The sequence below is a fragment of the Phalacrocorax aristotelis genome, chromosome 5 (genome assembly GCF_949628215.1).
Source record: "Phalacrocorax aristotelis chromosome 5, bGulAri2.1, whole genome shotgun sequence".
NCBI lineage: Eukaryota > Metazoa > Chordata > Aves > Suliformes > Phalacrocoracidae > Phalacrocorax > Phalacrocorax aristotelis.
The window spans coordinates 28405758-28422897 of record NC_134280.1 but is presented as its reverse complement, the minus strand read 5'-3'; the positions used below and the strand labels follow the sequence as shown (position 1 = coordinate 28422897).

General features: G+C 42.8%; 1 protein-coding gene across 8 annotated transcripts in view; it reads left to right on the top strand.

Annotated features, from left to right (window-relative positions):
• PIKFYVE (phosphoinositide kinase, FYVE-type zinc finger containing) overlaps window positions 1-17140 on the top strand; it is a 70531-nt gene that overhangs the window by 16013 nt on the left and 37378 nt on the right. For 6 of the 8 annotated variants that reach the window (XR_012660669.1, XM_075093660.1, XM_075093657.1 and 3 more), the window contains 6 exons: window positions 1704-1793; window positions 5889-6027; window positions 8668-8825; window positions 9618-9729; window positions 11480-11627; window positions 12116-12283. Coding sequence is in view for 7 of the 8 variants with exons in the window: in XM_075093660.1 (XP_074949761.1) it covers window positions 1704-1793; window positions 5889-6027; window positions 8668-8825; window positions 9618-9729; window positions 11480-11627; window positions 12116-12283 (815 nt within the window). In the remaining variant the exon portion in view is untranslated. Of the gene's footprint in view, window positions 1-1703; window positions 1794-5888; window positions 6028-8667; window positions 8826-9617; window positions 9730-11479; window positions 11628-12115; window positions 12295-17140 lie in introns of those variants that run through there. The other 2 variants (XM_075093663.1, XM_075093659.1) reach the window with 2 other exon arrangements.

Here is a 17140-nt window from a genome sequence, read left to right as displayed (position 1 = left end):
CCTCAAAAACAACTGTCTTTAGAAAATGCCCTGACTCTTGCTTTGCATGTTGCTTTTCAGTGTATGGTGCTCCTATATGGAAACAATTAAATAATCAGTTTTAGGCCTAAATAAAGGAAAGTACTTCTGGTTTAATGTCATGGTCGTCTAAAGCAGTAATGTTGCAATGCTTGGGATAAATACTACCAAATCTTTAATTAGGGAATAAGTATGTGGACTTGAAATGCTTCTCTTCAGGTGTACAAAATAATAAAAGGTATCATTAGTTCTGTCTTCTAATGTGTTATTACTATCTTTATAAGCTGTTGAATTGCCCTAATAGACATGAACATATAAAGAAAGTTTATCTTTATTTTGGGCAGCTTGTAGCACTTCAGAAAAATACTGCCTTTTGAAAGGCTGATAACTCTTTCTATAGTAGAACACTTAGTATTTTTGGGAGACCCTGGGTAAACATGGGCTGCTTTTGTGTGTGAGATTGATGTTAGATAGTTTATTGTTGCTTTAGGAGGGTAAAAATTTTCTTCAGTGCTTGTTGCTCTTAAAATGTGAAACTTTGCAGTGGGCTACAGTGTTTGTTTTTTTTTTAATACTGCATTTGGTAAGTTTCTGATTGACCTTCAGAGGTTTAAACCCAAAACGTTGAACTTAAATGGCACCACAGTAAAAGTGGCAATTCAGAGCTTCATAATGGAAGCAAAGTTGCTTGGGTGCTTTTTTGTTGTTTTGGGTTTTTTTTCCCTCCTAATATGTCCTTCTGCGTGAGAAGTAGTTTGCTTCCGAAAAAAACTCGGGAGTTGAGTCTCTTTGCAAAATAAAGTATCTGAGAAAAGGCTGTTGCCTCTCCTGCTGTCATACGTTGCAAAGCAATAAGAAAAACATTTAGGGGGTGTGATGATGTATTTACTTGTCTGACATTGCTCTGCTCTTCGGGCAGCTGGAACATAGACATGGGCTCCTGATTTAACTAACTTGAAGGGTCGTGTCCTTTAAAGGTGAAGGAGTGGTGTACTCTGGGCAAGTACAGCTACTCAAGCAAAGTTGTATTGTGTATGTTTTCTCATGAAGAAAGCTTATTGTGCTAGTAAGATGTCTACATCCCAGAGCACAGCCAGTACAGCTGTATCATTTGGAGTGTAGTGGGTTATATCTGATACAGTTTTGCCAGTAGGAATTTATATTGATGGTGTATGAACATCTGCTCTCCTTCCTCCTGGAGTGGAAGGAAAGTGAGGGCAAAGGTGATAGTCATGAGTTTAAATGATTACAGAAAGTTGTCAGGCTGTTTTGGTAAAAGCTGTCTATTGATAGTTATAGATAGCATTGCCTGGATTGCAATGATGTGCTGGGGAGATGGGGGCAATGCCTCTACCTCCAAACCACAAAATAGCAGCCTGTAAAGAAGGGGGATGTGTAAGAAAGGGATATAGGGGAAGAGAGTGGGAAGGCAGAATAATATGAGAAATGGGAAGAGGCTGTATTGTCCAAGACTTGAGTCTGAAGGGAGAAGACTTAAGCACTGTTCTCCAGATATCATTGGCCTACAGATGGTGACTATTTTCCTATTGCCTCAATGTTTTAACAATCATGAGTGAGAATGAGAGGTAACATTATAATTAACTGTATTTTAATTCCGGCTGTTCTGATGCTGCCGCATGTGGCAAATTTCTCGAATATCTGTAACATGGTCCTTTTTCTTGCAGTTTGATTCACCCAGACTCTTCAACTACCACGTTGTCTGCACGCCTTGGGTCTGTCCAGGAGGATGCAGGGAAGTCGCCAGCTAGGAACAGGTAAGCTAATGGCGTCTGAGTACTTTCTGTTCTGGATGCACTCCTAGCACACTCTTCATTGTAGAGCCTGTATTTTGGGGCTTGTTTTTACTGAGCATGCTGTTTCTTGTTTAAAATAGGTCATCCCATTACCCATATGTCATGGTAAGGAAAGACCACTTATGTACATATTCATATTAATAAATGTACTACTTTTGAGGAACCTGTAGTTTGCTGCTGAGTCAGGTAGAGGTGGTGAAGAGGACAGAAAGGGAAAGAGGTGGCTAAGAAGGGTAGAGTTCTGAGGAAGCTGAAGAAAAGGGAGTAACAGAGACTGGGTAATGGGAGGCAAAGACTGAGGTAATGGAGGAGGAGAGATGTAGTCTTTGTTTTTTTTGTTTTGTGTTTTGGTTTTCCACATCCCCTGCTCTATCTGCTCCCTCTACTCTTTCATTAAGTATAATCTTAAGTTACCAGGTTTCCTTACGCTGAAATCCCATCATAGGTGTTTATGCAAGAGTGCTGGAATGAACTTGGAAATAAATGTCCATGAAAGCTTTAGTATAAGCTGTGAGTGCTTGAGATTAATCCCGCTGAATAGGCTGGTATTAGAAGAACAAGTAATTTTCACTTCACAGTGCTTTTGCTATGGTTTTGATTACATAATTCTATTATGGTTAAATTGGAGAAATAAAGGTGAGGCAAAGATACAAGGAACAGAGCAAAGATAATCCAAATTTCAGTGTTGGAATCAGGAGACATTCAGAAGCTTCTTGGCATTGGTGTTACAGGGGTGCAGAATGTTTAGCAATTTGGAGGCATCTGGCAGGACCAGCAAAGACTAGGGAACTCAGCTGAGAAGGATGCTGTGTGTGCCTGTCAGGGAATGGACTGCTTGGAGTCTTTACCCTCTGTGTGATGGGGACAGTCAGGAGGAGATGCACACTGACTGTACAGCTGAGAACCAAAGATCTCACCTAGGGGGAATGAAATACTGGTGAATAAACTAATTCCAAAAATCAATTCTGGGCAAACATGGCAATGAGTCAAGAGTTGAAAGTTCAGTGTCAAATAACTGCAGTGACATCCAGAAATGTTTGAAACCCTGAGGATGCTCTCCTGCTTCCTCTTTGAATTGATATGGTCTATTTTAAAAGGCCTTTGCTGTTTGCTTACACATGCAGTTGTAGAAGGATTCCAAGCTGGAACTGGCAGGCCCAAATTTTTACTCTGGCTATTCATGGCCTCACCATAGTACTTTCCTGTCTGGACTTACATTTGAGAAGTAACAATGAGGTATAATCTGTCTTTGTCAAAATTCTGAACCTGTGGGAGCAAAGCTGTTGGCTTTGGGATAAGCGATGCTAGCCTTTAGATCTTCTAAAAGCAGCTGTAGGTATTTTTCTGAGGCAAGCTTGACCACGCTTCTTTCTAGATGAGATGAAACAAAAAAGATGCAGGTTTAGTGCATTTAAATGCAGGTAGCGGAAGTTAGTTTGTATGATTTGTTTTCCTGTGGGTGAGGCATATGTGTTGGTTTTTTTCTCAGGCTGATTATTTATGGGGAAAAAAGCCAGCACAACAGTCAAATGTTGCAGGCGGAGGAATTTGAACAACTTCTTTGCAGGTCCTTCAAAAGGATAGGGATTTGCATTGCAAAATCATAGAATAATAGAACATCCTGAGTTGGAAGGGACCCGCAAGGATCATTGAGTCCAACTCCTGTCCATGCACAGGACAACCCCAAAATTCATACCATGTGTCTGAGGGCATTGTCCAAGTGCTTCTGCTCGGTGCCGTGACTGCCTCCCTGGGGAGCCTGTTCCCGTGCTCCACCACCCTCTGGGCAAAGAACCTTTTCGTAATATGCAACCTAACCCTCCCCTGGCACATCTTCCTGCCATTCCCTCGGGTCCTGCCATTGGTCACCAGAGAGAAGAGATCAGCACCTGCCCCTCCTCCTCCCCTTGTGAGGAAGCTGTAGACCTCGATGAGATCTTCCCTCAGTCTCCTTTTCTCTAGGCTGAACAAACCAAGAGACTTTAGCTGCTCCTCGTACGGTTTCTCCTCTAAACCCTTTACCAACTTTGTGGCCCTTCTTTGGACACTCTCTATTACCTTTCTATCCTCAATGTACTCTGGTGCCCAAAACTGCACACAGTACTTGAGGTGAGGCCGCACCAGCACAGAGTAGAGCGGGACAATCACCTCTCTCAACCAGCTGCAGTGCAGTGCTTGATGTGCCTCAGGACATGGTTGGCTCTCTTGGCTGCCAGGGCGCACTGTTGGCTCGTGTTCAACTTGCTGTTGACCAGAACCCCCAGGTCCCTCTCTGCAGGGCTGCTCTTCAGCCTCTCATTCCCCAGTCTGTATGTACAGCCAGGGTTGCCGTGCCCCAGGTACAAAATCTGGCCCTTGCCCTCTTAAACTTCATACGGTTGGTGATTGCCCAGCTCTCTAGTCTGTCCAGATCTCTCTGCAGGGCCTCTCTGCCCTCAAAAGTTCTTGAGGAGAGAAATCTCCCCCTCTTTTTAGAAAATAAAATAAAATAAAAGTCTGGATGTAACTGGTGATGATAAAGACACAGGTATGAAATCTGAGTGTTCTAATGCGTGCTTAATGCCCTTTTATACAAATTAGAAATCCTTGCTGCTTACAGGTAGATGGCCCAGTTAAAGTAGCTGTTGCAAAACAACTGGCAGGAGTGCTTAATGATGGACTTTCATGTCAGTCTCATCTTCCACATAAGAATGCTTTCTGTTAATCTGCATAACTCTGCTAGTTCTAACTTTGTTTAACTTGAGAGCATCTAACGGTAGAAGACTGGCAGAGTCTTAGCCTGCCTTGAATGCCTGCCTGTGACCGAAAGTTTTCGCTTATTGTTCTTAGATGTATATGGATGTAACGCCAACATAGTTTCCTTTGTGCATAAATGACTAAAAAAGGCCTAGCTAAACCCCTTTATCAGCCCAGTGTTCCTCCTCTAGAGAAAGAGAAGGAAAAAACAGTGATTTTCATTTTGAGACTATTGTACCTTCAGTGCCTACTTCCTTGCAGTACAAAAGCTGAAATAGGATGGCATTGCTATTTCATGCCTGGGCTCAGCCACATCATCCATTGAGATTCCTTGGGAGTAATTAGAGTGTCTGTTAGCCAGTTAGCGAGCTCTGTGAAGTTATGAGTTTAATTCCAAAGACTAGAGGCTGGGAGCTGTTCTCATCACTAAGACTGCTGCAGGCCTCTTAAGTTAGTTCAGCGTTGGCATTTTGAGCTTCCCTGTTGCTGTGTGCAGAAGTGTTTTCCATCCTCACTCCTTAAAGTGCTGTCAGCATGAATAGTTTACACAGCATGCTTTTTGCTGCTGCATGATGAGAAGTTGCACTCTGGTTATTCAGAGTCTTAGTCTAGTTGTGGGAAGTTGGAGCAGAGGGTATCTGGATCTTATATTTGCATTTGTAGCTTTGCAGTAATTATTGCAAAACGGTGTGTTTGTGCTGGAGTGCATAGCCAAGATTTCCTAACAGCTGGGCTGAAATCGGGTGGATGTTTCGTATCACAGTACAACAAAAATTGCCGGCTTCAGCTTCAGCAGACGGTTTAGTCATCCTAGGGAACAGGTGCTGAAACTTCCAGACTCTGCAAGCTGTTAACCATATATGTCAGAGCTGAGGAGAAGGAGTTTTAAATGGGTCAAGGAGAGGGGGAATCTTAACGCCCTGTTACGGGGATCCTGGTGCTGGCTGCCCTTGCTGGCATCTGTCTTGCCTCCAAACTGCTGGAGCTCCTGATTACCCAGCATTCCATCCCTTCCCCAGTCTATTCAAATGCAGACATATATGAATTGCAGTGCCTAAACTTAGTTCTAACTGCTTTCTACAAAGAGCTTTACAAAAGTTTATGTTTAACTTAAATATTCCAAAGCAATGCACTTGCTTCCTAGGGATCCTTCCTTCTGCTTTGGCTGGGGAGGAAGCTTTAAGCAGTAAGCCTTTACTGAGGAGACTGAACAATGTCACAGGCTTAAGTTCCTTTTTAGCATGCTACAAGGTCAATGCCTGCTATGGTGAAGAGCTGCACAATGAACACATGCTCCAATTCTTCTCTTTTACACTCCAGGTCAGCCAGCATCACTAACCTGTCACTGGACCGGTCAGGTTCACCAATGGTGCCTGCTTATGAGACATCCGTCAGCCCCCAGGCCAGTCGCACACATATGAAGGCAGAGACCAGCGAGGATGAGCGCAAAATCCTTCTGGTACCTTTCAGACTTCTGTTTGTCTTGCTCTGTGAAGGCAATGAAGTTTGCCTTTCTTTTATCGTGCAGCAGGAGTATCTTGCTGCCTTTAAAGGCTCTTGTCTGAGCGCTTTCCCCTGGACCCCTCCTCCAGGTGGTGCAGGGATGGAGAATATTGATGCTGCTTTGGACACTTATGTCTTCCTGAAACAAATCGTAGTTTCAACTGGTGTTTGCATAAAGGTGTTTACCTTTTAGTTTTGGGAGGTGTGTTACGCAGTGTAGAGTTGGTGCATGGTGGGTCCTTGTGGGTTAAACGTGCCATGGTTGCAGCTGTAACACAGTGACCTGATACTGTATTTCTCTTAGTTCAGATTTTCCCTTTCATAGGCTACATAATCAGAAGCTTTAAATGGCTGCTTCAAAATGGTTACACCGTGATGAATGAGCTAAATATGTTACAGCTTATTGGGCCAAAACATAGCTTGGCACCTCCCCTTGTTTGCAGAGTAAATATGTTTTGTAGAAGGTTGTAGTGATGTACTTGTTAGAAGAAAAATCAATGTGCGACATTGTTCTGTGTAATCCTATTATCCCCTCCTCACAGAGGCAGTGTTGTAGGTTGCAGTTACTGTACAATGTTCAGCGGAAAACAGTGTTTATTTCCTTTGCGGGAGGGGAAGTGTTTCCAAGAAATGGGGGAAAAAAGATGCAGAGAGGGGAAGGGAGTGTTTCACACATTTAAAGATTCAAGATTGCTCCCCGCTGCCAATTTAAAATCAGAAGGCTAATTTCTGTGTTGTCAGGTATTTGCCTGCTGTCAGCAAAATGCATACAAGTGTCCCTGGGGGTGTGAAAACACTCTAGTGTCTGTTCAGTTGCAAAAATGCTTGCCAGGGTGCTCTCTAAAAGGATAACCATGTGAGGGAGAAACAATTTTAAGGCACATCTTTACATCACCCTGCCCTGTGTGTGTATGTTAATGCAGGAAAAATGAAATTTAAAATGCTATGAATGCAACTTGGACCAAGATGATCAAGTCCCAGTGCACTTCAGGTTCACATTGTTTAAGTTTTTTGCCTGTTTCCTTCCTTGGGGAAGAAGAGAATTGGTATATTGCTTCTGTTAATGTAAGAGTGGAAGAAGCAGTGTCAACTAATGTAGGATTTTTCTGTGAATTCCCACTGTTTAGTGCCCTTAGCATGTGGAGCTGACTCTATTTCAGGAGTTAAAGCTTAACATATTCCATCCTGAAGACTAATGAACTTTGCTCGTGAAATAAAAGGTAGGGGAGGATGTATGTACACTGAGGTAAGCACATACTTCTGTGAATTAGAGGTCAAAATCCTTGAGTTGAAAGGATTTGCTGTGTTCTGCCAGTTTGTGCAGTTTACTGAATTCACTATGTGAGTTAAGGGTAAACTACAGGGCGACCAAACTATTGCATCAAATCTTGTGATCCTATGATGTGTTCTATTACTGATCCATTTGACTCTACAGCTGGTACGGAAGGGGAGCTGCTGACGTTGATTTTTAGGATAATACCCAGGACAGCCACTGCTGGAAATAAAAGCGGAAAGCCAGTCCAGTAACAGAAGTGGAGCAAAACTCTTGGATCTCAGGGCACCCTTGGGGAAAGCGCAATAATGTGGGTCTGGCAGTTAACTGGAAAGCTGAAACCAGTTAATATTTAATTAAAGCTTCTTTTTTGTCCCCTCTGTTACACAAAAATACGAGTGAGGCAGTTGAGAAAGTGAGCTGCAGTGTCTCTTCTGCACCTCATGGGGTGCTCTGTTGCTCTCTCAGAATAATCCCAGGTCCCAGTTTCTACTCCACTACAATGGATTGTGTTGTGCCAAGCCAGGATGCATATGGGAAAGCAAAAGGAGCTAGGTGCAGAGGGACAGCTCAGTTTGGATGGAGCACAAAATTTGGTGCACATGCTTAACAGGCCCGAAAATATGTTTGAGGTATAGGCTGAAGTGTTGCAGGTAGTGAGGGGAAGAGATCCACAGACTGAAAAATGGTTAATTGAGTTGGGAGGGGTATACACCATTTTTGCTTAGTGGCCAAAGCTAGCAGTGTCTAGAAACAACCTGGTACTGGACAATAACAAAGGGATCATTAACAAGAAATGGTATCTCAGAACTTGAACATAGGAGTGTGCATTGCTATGTCAAGTACTTACTTTATATCTGGGCTTAATAATGGACTGGTGTGCTTCACAAAGCCTAGGTTGAGCACAGATTATATATAAAAACACTGTTTCAAAGAAAGAGTTTTCATTGTCTTTGATGCTTAGATGTACCACCTGAGTTTGAGAATAGGGTGCAAGAGGACGGTAGTGAGGACATATGTATCTTGTAGGCAGTACAAAATCTTGCTGCACTAAAAAAAAAAAATACCCCCCTTAACTCTGAGGGTACCCACTTTGTTTCTTTATTTTTCTCAACTTTTTATAAAAGGAAGGATATAAGGAGCTGAGCTCATGTCTGGAGTTCCTGTTTACACCTTTGCATAGGCTGTACAGAATGGCTTAGATTTCATGCCTGTTTGTAGAGGGCTTCTTGATCTAGAAGCTTATCTGAGGGCCTGGATTGATGCCCTTGAAGCCAGTGCTAAGATCGGACTAGTAAGTAACTTGCACATCTACCTGTCCAGGACTCAGTCCAGCTGAAAGATCTGTGGAAGAAAATCTGCCATCACAACAGTGGGATGGAGTTTCAGGACCATCGCTACTGGCTGCGGACACATCCCAACTGCATTGTGGGAAAAGAGCTGGTCAACTGGCTCATCAGAAATGGGCACATAACCACAAGGTAACCTGATGCTTTAGGACAGCAGGTGTCTCCTGTCTCTGTGACAGGAGTTTGTGAGTTTTAGCTGATATAGGGTACCTTAGACTGCAGAGATAGATCTGTTTGCAGGGAGATGATAAAGAAAGAAATCTTCTTTACTCCCTACCAAAGCAGGTAGGGTTCTGACTTCATATGGCCCAAAATAACAGGACACGGGGCTGTCTGCTTTGGGAGGCAGTGCAGGAGGCAGGTTAGGGGACAAGTACCACTCAGACAGTTGGAGAACAGTGAGTGTATTACAAAGTCTGTCCAAAAACATTCGCTGATACTCCAAAGGGCCCCTGGGATCAGAGATTAGTAATAGTGTTTGACAGCTAAATTTTGGTGGGGCTGCCAGGCTCTTAACCTTGTGAGTATAAAGAATCTGGTGTACTTAACTATGTGAGAGGGGGGAAGAAACTGAGATGGTTCCTAAGTGTAGAACAACAGTCCTCGCTCAGCGGAGATGCTCAGTATGTATAACTTAAGCTAACAATATTGGAGGAGCACAAACAATATGTTTTAATCATCTGTTGTACGCCTCAGCTGAGTTTAGAGTACTGGCAGTCTCTTCGTCTAGATCCATGCTTGAACCAGTACATTCTGCTGCCTCTCCACAATATTTTAACTAGTGTCTGGTTAAACATGGCAATGGGATACTGATAAGTCAAATAGCACATAGCAAATGACTCTTCTTTTGTTGCATGCTTGTACCATAAACCGTGTGTGTTTAGAACTAGACTTAGAAAACTATCTCTATTCTTATACCTCCAGGGTCCAAGCCATTGCAATAGGACAAGCGTTGGTTGATGGACGCTGGCTAGAATGTGTCAGTCATCATGATCAGCTCTTCAGAGATGAGTATGCTCTCTACAGACCATTACAGGTAAAAGTAGGAAAGCTATGGTTCTTGCCGTGTTTGGCCGACTAGAACCTTTTCTAATCCTGTTCTCAGCAGCCATTGTATGTTTTCTGTTTCAGCTCTTCTGTACAGAGAAGTGGAGTCCAGGCCTTTCTCCTTAGTAGTTTAAAGCCTGAGGAAGCTGTATTTTCCCAGAAAGCTTTGGGGCTGTCCTCTGTGGAGGATGAGTTATTACATGTAGTGTTGCCTAAAGTGGAGGAAAGGGTCTCTTACCTAGGCCAGTGCCTCTCATGGTGGACATCTTCCATGGAGGCCTTGGAATGGCACAGTCTGTGCTTGTGGCAGCTGTGCTATCATGTGCAGAATCTAGAATCTGTGTGCAATTACTGGTGACTGAGACACAACAGTGGTCTTCTGTTTCAAAATTCTTTCTTTAAAAACTTCCAAAGAATGGATATTTTAGATATACATTATTAGATCTTGTATATTTTAGGGGTAACCTTCTTCTGATCTCCACTGATAGCAATAAAGAATTTAGTACCTTAGCCACATGATGGAAGACTGGGAGGGGGGTCTTTGTCGTGTCTCCCAAATAGGACTGGCTAGCTGAGGGGGAGGCAGGGAACAAGTGACCAGGGATGCTATCGTACCATATTTCATTGCAGTCAAACTTGCTGAGGCATAAGAGCAGTCACTGGCCTAAGTGATTGGATTGTTTTTTTAACAAGATCTCTCTAGCCCCTCTGTTACCTGAAAGCATTTAGTTGAAAGTCTTCCACATTCTGCAGCTTCTCACAATAAAGAATGGCTTAGCTATCCCATGGACCTCAGTCAGAAAGCCTGCAGCCATTAGCATCTTGTCTTCCTCGTGCATTTCAGCTCTTGTCCAGTGTCATGTATTTTTTCCATTGAGATTGTTCTAAGCTTCACCTGGCATCTCAGCTAGGTAACTGCACTGTCTGTTTGCTAGTAAAAGCATGCCCTTCTCTAGCAAGTGCTTGTGGATCCCTGTTTGTAAATATTTGTAAGAGGCTTATGTTATTCAAGGTTTAAAGCTGATTCTTGTTCTCACAAGCTGAAAGCACTGTCTGATCTTTTTTTCCTGGATGGAGAGTCAGGAGAAACACTGTTGTTGGCACAGTTGCTCACTGCACTCACTGTAGCCAAAGGAATGATAGTGAGAATTTCCTCTTAAGGTGACAGGAGACATCAGGATGATGGAAATTCTTTAGATGCTCTGCAGGTTCTCTGGCACTCTAGCCAGGCTTAGTTTTGACACATCAGCCCCAGCTAGAGCCTGACTTGAGTGAAACTCTTAGAGTTACTTTGTCAGTCACAGAATTGCTCCAGTAACATAGAATTAGCTTCCACCAAAAGCTGCATATGCTGGTTTCTGGGCAAAAGATATGATCACCATCCACCTTAGCTGGGGATAGGAAGTATTCAAAACTGCTTAGCTGGATGTAGTGACAGAAAATGTGCAGTAGAATAAACTTGTCTTTTAGTGCCACTTAGTCACAACTTGTGTGGAGGTGGGGAGGAGGCAGAGACTAAGCATGTGGGAAATGTAAAGAAATACTTGTTTCCTGTCCCAAAGAGTTCCTATTTCATGCGAAGGGGGGTGGCTCTGTGACTAACATGGCTCCGCCCACTGAGACTATCCACTGATTTTTAAAATGTCTGATTTGCATTTGTAGCAGGCATCTTTCTAAGGCTGCTTAATATTTCAGCAGACCTGCACTTTAATGCCTTTTTGTATTTCCTTGTCTTCTAGAGCACGGAGTTCTCGGAGACCCCATCTCCAGACAGTGACTCTGTGAACTCTGTAGAGGGGCACTCTGAGCCGTCCTGGTTTAAAGACATCAAGTTTGATGATAGTGACACAGAGCAGATTGCTGATGAAGGAGAAGATAACTTAGCCAGTGAGTTTCACTTGAGTCTTGTTCTCACTCTGCCTTTCTCCCCTGTTATCCCAGTCCTTTGGGACATAGTAGTTTAACCATGTCCTGCTTTGTGTATGTGTGTGTGTTTGTGTGTGTGCACATGGGGCTGTAAAAAGCTAAGCAAACTATAACCTAGCTCATCCTCCTGTTTCTTACGACGGATACAGTATTTTTTATTTAGTGGAACTGGCAAAGCTTCATACTTCTAATGGAGGAGAAGCACGTAAAGTGCTGCCTTCTGTTTCTCAAGCAGACTTCTGATTGATTGGGCCTATAGTAATGCACTAAAGAATATGTCAGCCTGCACACATGAAGACAAGATTAGAACTTTGAAAGTACTGTATTCCTGTAGTATTGCACACTGGTCTTTATGTATTAAAGACAATTTTTCTCCTCTCCGGTACCCTCATGATACCCATTTGAATCCTTCTCCTCCCTGTATCTTCCCCCTTACCCAACACTAAAAGACTCCGCCAGCCCTAGCAAGCGCACTTCAGTCAGCAGCTTCCAGTCCACAATGGACAGTGATTCAGCCGCCTCCATCAGCCTGAACGTGGAGCTGGACAACGTGAACTTCCATATCAAGAAGCACTCCAAGTACCCACATGTGCCCCCTCACCCTGCCGACCAAAAAGGTATGAGGTAGTCACCAGCTGGAGTTGCACATGATGGAGAGCTGGGTCCTAACAATACTGACCTATTTGGACACTACTTTCGTAGCTGTCTTACAGAGGGGGAAATATGATACTTGGCTGGCACTTGCTTGCAGTTTTGATATGCTCACCTCTGAGGAGGCTCAGTTAGACCTGTTGAAACTCCTTCTCTGCAGAGTGTGTAACTTCTCCTGTGACTTTCTCTTTGCAGTTGAAGCAAAGTCTCCTGCCTGTATATAATAGGGCAGATCCACATATACAGTTTCTGGCTAACTGGGGTAGAAAGTAGTCCGTGGATAAACCAGTTTGATATATGTCTCTACAGTTTGAAATTAAACTGGAAAAGCAAGCAAGGAAGAAAAAAAAAACCCAAACCAACAAACAACATTAACTTGGAAGAGCTCTGTGCTGACTTCTAATTGTACCTTAATAAGCTTACATTTGACAGAAGAATCTTACTGATGAGCAATAAGGCCTAACTTAATCCACATATGTAACATTTATTCAAAAGAGAATGTCCACTTATGTGAAGTAGGAAGAAATCAAATATTCAGTGTTGAAGACTTTTTGAAAGAGTGTTTTCTCCTAAATAAGTACTAAATTGAAAGACTAAGCAAAATCCTTATGGAAAAAATAATGTGCTTACCTGTTCGCAACTTCATTCTCCAAATTGGACAAGGGCTGGCTGAAACAAGGGCTTGCCACTGGCTTGGGTCTAGTATATTCTAGTTGCTTTACATGCTGGGTAGCAATTGATGTCTCTTGCTCTGCTTTCTTACCTATGGTTACATCAGCTTTGTAGACTTCTGTCTTTGGCTGCTTCTAAGGAATTTCTTAATTATTGTTTCACCCCACCCTTTCAGTATTTCCAATTTTAAAAGATGATTCAGTGTTAAATAACTTGGCCTCCTTCTAATGAATTCATCCTTCTGTAAAGTCTGACAGATCTCTTTTGTTGTTGTAGATCAGAATGCAAGACTTAACTTATGCTTGCAGGCAGATTGCGTTTTCTGAAACTGAAATGGTCACTGAAGAAAGTGAGGGAGGAGAACTGGCCACAGCTGACTTTCAAAGTATGTTGGCCATAGGAGAGACAGCAAGGCAAATTAAGAGGGGACATTTATCAGTGCCTATTGTAGTCACCTTTTTTTATTTGCTAAAAATATGTCTAGAAAAAGGGAAATCTAACTGCTTATTTTTCCCCCCAAAGAGAGGAGCAGAGCAGGTTTCAAATTTGAGTTGATGTTAAATAACTCAACAGTAGGGATGGGTCGTCAGCACTACTGATACCAGCTCATTATTGGTTCTTTTCAACTTGTTTCCAGCTTGTGCCTTAATCAAGTGAAAAGCTAATGCATCTGAAGGGAAGTAAAAGTGGGGAGAGAGAGAATATATTAATGAATTTCTTTTAGGGAGGAAGGATGCTGGATTAAGTGAGCTTGAAACAGGCCCAGGTGTGCTGCAGCATCCTATGAATTTACAGCTGTAGCAGGTTTATGTTTATACTTATCAGTGTGTGCTGGCAGTACAGCAGGCAATTTGGTTCTGGCCAGTATTAAAGGACTTGTAGAGGGGTAGTCCTGGTTTCAGACTTAGCTCTGTCTTTATCTCCTTATACAAAAAGCAGTACATGATGAAGGTGAAATGTAAGAGAGCCTGTCTTTCTCAGAAACTGTTGACCAAATCAAGGCTTTTCATAGCCAGAACTGACGATCTTGTGAGAAAGATTTTGATGATAGAGAGATCAGAGATAAGCAGAAAAGGCAAGTGGTGAAGGGACTGAAAGGAGAGAGACTTCCGCCTTTGTATTATATATGTTGACTTTGCTATATTTAGTGAATCTCTGCTGACTGATGTTTGTTCCTGAAATGTGTGGTCTCTTAACCATGTTATTCTGTAGGAGTGTAACTTGTAGTAGAACACTGGAAACAATTCCTTTTAAAAGAATGGATATCCCTTGAGGGGAAAGTATCAGTAATAGGCCCAGAACTGGGATAGGGTGGAGGTGCGAGTCATTGAAACACACCTTGGAGAGGTAGGCATTATCCTGCAATTTTTTTTAAAAAAAATATATCCTCTGCAAACATAGAGGACTTACTGTACATTTTTTTTAGATTCCTGGCATGAGAGTCTCTAGAGGAAAGACCTAACCAGGGAGCAACAAGTTAAAATGAATGTCAACATCTTGAATAGCAAGAAACGCTTCTTGACAATAGGGAGACTGAAATTTTGTAGGTACTTAGATGTTTGTTATTCAAGACCTTTAAAAATTGGGTGCGATAGAACCCTACAGTGCATATTGCAGTGCCTGGAGTAGTGAAATGGATGACTTCTAAAACTTTGTTCTGGAAATATTAAAGCTGGGGTGCAAAGGTTTTCACCTTGTGTTCCCAATTCATCCTGGCTTTATTTAACAAAAGATGCCATCCAGGATGTTACAGAGTATCACAATGATCAGACAGCCAAGACTAGATAGTTAAGCTTCTATGTAAAATGGGACATGCTTATTTTAGGAACAGAGTACTGTAGTCAGTCAGTGAAATGGTGTGTTTGCTGCTGTCAGTAACCTCCCTGTGACCATTATGGACACATGTATTTGGCTTGATTTCACTGGAATTGTCTTTTGTCCTTAGGCTGGATGACAGTGACCTAATTTTCTTTGAAATAATGAAGTAAAACTGAAGATCCCACCCACCTTTTGAGACTAGTAACTCAATTTCCTCACAACTGTGTAAATTACAGTTTTTGGGGGAGGACTGGCTGGGCAAAACATCAGTGCTAGAAGTGCAGGTCAACTTTGGTCGAAGTGCTTACTGGGTTTCTTCAAATGATTAAGGTGTATGCAATTTCCACCAGTTACAGAGGTCAGCTGCTTTGAAGCAATGGCCTGTGATGTACCAGCTCTGTTTTAGGACAGAGGGGTTTGTATATAGTCTGAGTCTAATGGCAGGACTTCTTGTGATGTTATAGGCTGACTAATGTCTGGTGTGCTTCCATGAAATTCTAGTGACTCCAAATTAGCTGGCTTGAAATATCTTACAAGTGAGTACAGTGACTCATTTACAGTATCATCTGCCTAAAGACAGTGGTACTTTATAGTGTGTATCAAAATGGGAAACAAGTACAATTGCTTTCTGCGTTTAAATTGGGGGAAGAGATTAAATGACTGACTTTGAATGTGGGTTTTAGTTGCTGTTTTTAATGAAGTATTATTATCCATATGGGAAACTTTATTTTCTAAATGTCCTTGCAGCCAAATATACTTGAGCCGTGGTAGCAGGTATTTTGGGTAGCTAGGTTTTGACGCCTGCATCTAGTTAGGAGGGGAAAAGAGAAAAGGATCTGAGTAACCATGACATAGTTCCTTCTCGCCATTGCTTGCCAAGGCTTACCGTGCCACTGCCAGAAACCCTTTTGGTGTGCCTCCTTTTGAAAAGGTGCACCTCAGTTTTCAGTGGATATCTGTGGATGCTCGCAACCTTGTTTGCATATCTAGAGGAAAAGCTGTGGTTGCTGGCCGGTCTGTTTTGGTGTTTATACACCTTACAGATTGCTCTGGTTAAATTCTGTACCTGCTGGCTTCCACTGGAGACCTGTGAATTTCTGAGTGCATTGTGGTCTTTGCTTCCAGTGATGCCCTTGAATATCAGACCTAGGAATTTGTGTGTTCTGGGGTGGGGCATTTTGGTTCATTTTTTTGTTGTTTTGTTTTGGTGAAGCTATTCAGGGAGCTTGTAAAATAATCCCTTGAGAGCTAACGCCTTGCAGGCAAGGCTATAAAACATGCTACAGGAACCTCCCCCTGCTCCCAATGTTTTGTGGAGCATGCGGCATGTAGGGATGATATGAGGTAAGAAATGTGCGTGTTAGCCACTCTCACCGCCTCAAACTCACACCTGTGAGTGTGTTGTCTGTCCAGTCTAGGAAGAGTATGGCATCTTACCTTGTCAGGAACCTCCCCTGGGGTGCAACTGGAAGCAAAGTTATAGGAGGTGAAGCTGTATTGAAGTGTTCCTGGTTTGGAGGTGCCACCTGCATCTTTGTCCAGAGCATAACTAAGGTTAGGTTTCAGCTGGGGTTGACTCCTGCCTTGGCCATGGCAGTCAGGGATATGTCAGACCTAATTTGAGTTTCTTCACAGTAAGAGCCACTGCCCTGAGGCTGTTGCAAGGTGGAGAGGGATGGAGGTGCTACTTACACATGCTCATGTGTAGGTACAGCATGGCATGACTTTCTCTAGGTAGTCTGTGGGGCTGTGGGTGAATGAATGCTGAGGGTGAGCCGGCTTTTATAAAGCAGTAGGCTTCTTGTAATGTGAAACTCTTCATCTAAGCAAGAGGTGAAAGGAATATGCAAATAACCTTCAAGCTGCAAGGGAGGCTTGCAGCTTCTCCTTGGTGCATTGATTATCTGTTGAGTATCTGTTTGCAAACTGGGCAACTGCAGACAAGGTCAGATTTTTAAACTGGTGGCATGTTAAGGGGTCTCTTGAGTGCTGCTGTTCAGAGACTGGTGATTGCTTGTGTCCTGTCAACTTTCTGTTGGTGTCTGAAAGCTGCCTGGTTTTTTGTTTGTGGCAGTAGGTCTGGACCATTCTCAGGAAAGGTGATAAAGTTAGCTTCGGACTTCGGATCATCATGCTGTATATGCAATTAGGCTATTACTCTTGTTTTCCCACTGTACAATCCCTTTTTGCAGAAGCAAGGAACCAACTAAAGGCACAACAAGCTAATGGTTTCTGGAGGAAATAAGCTTTTTGTAGCCATCCAGCCTGCATGAAAGATCAAGATCTAGCAAGCTAAACAAGTGTAGTAGATAGAGCTTCATCCAATTTCCCAT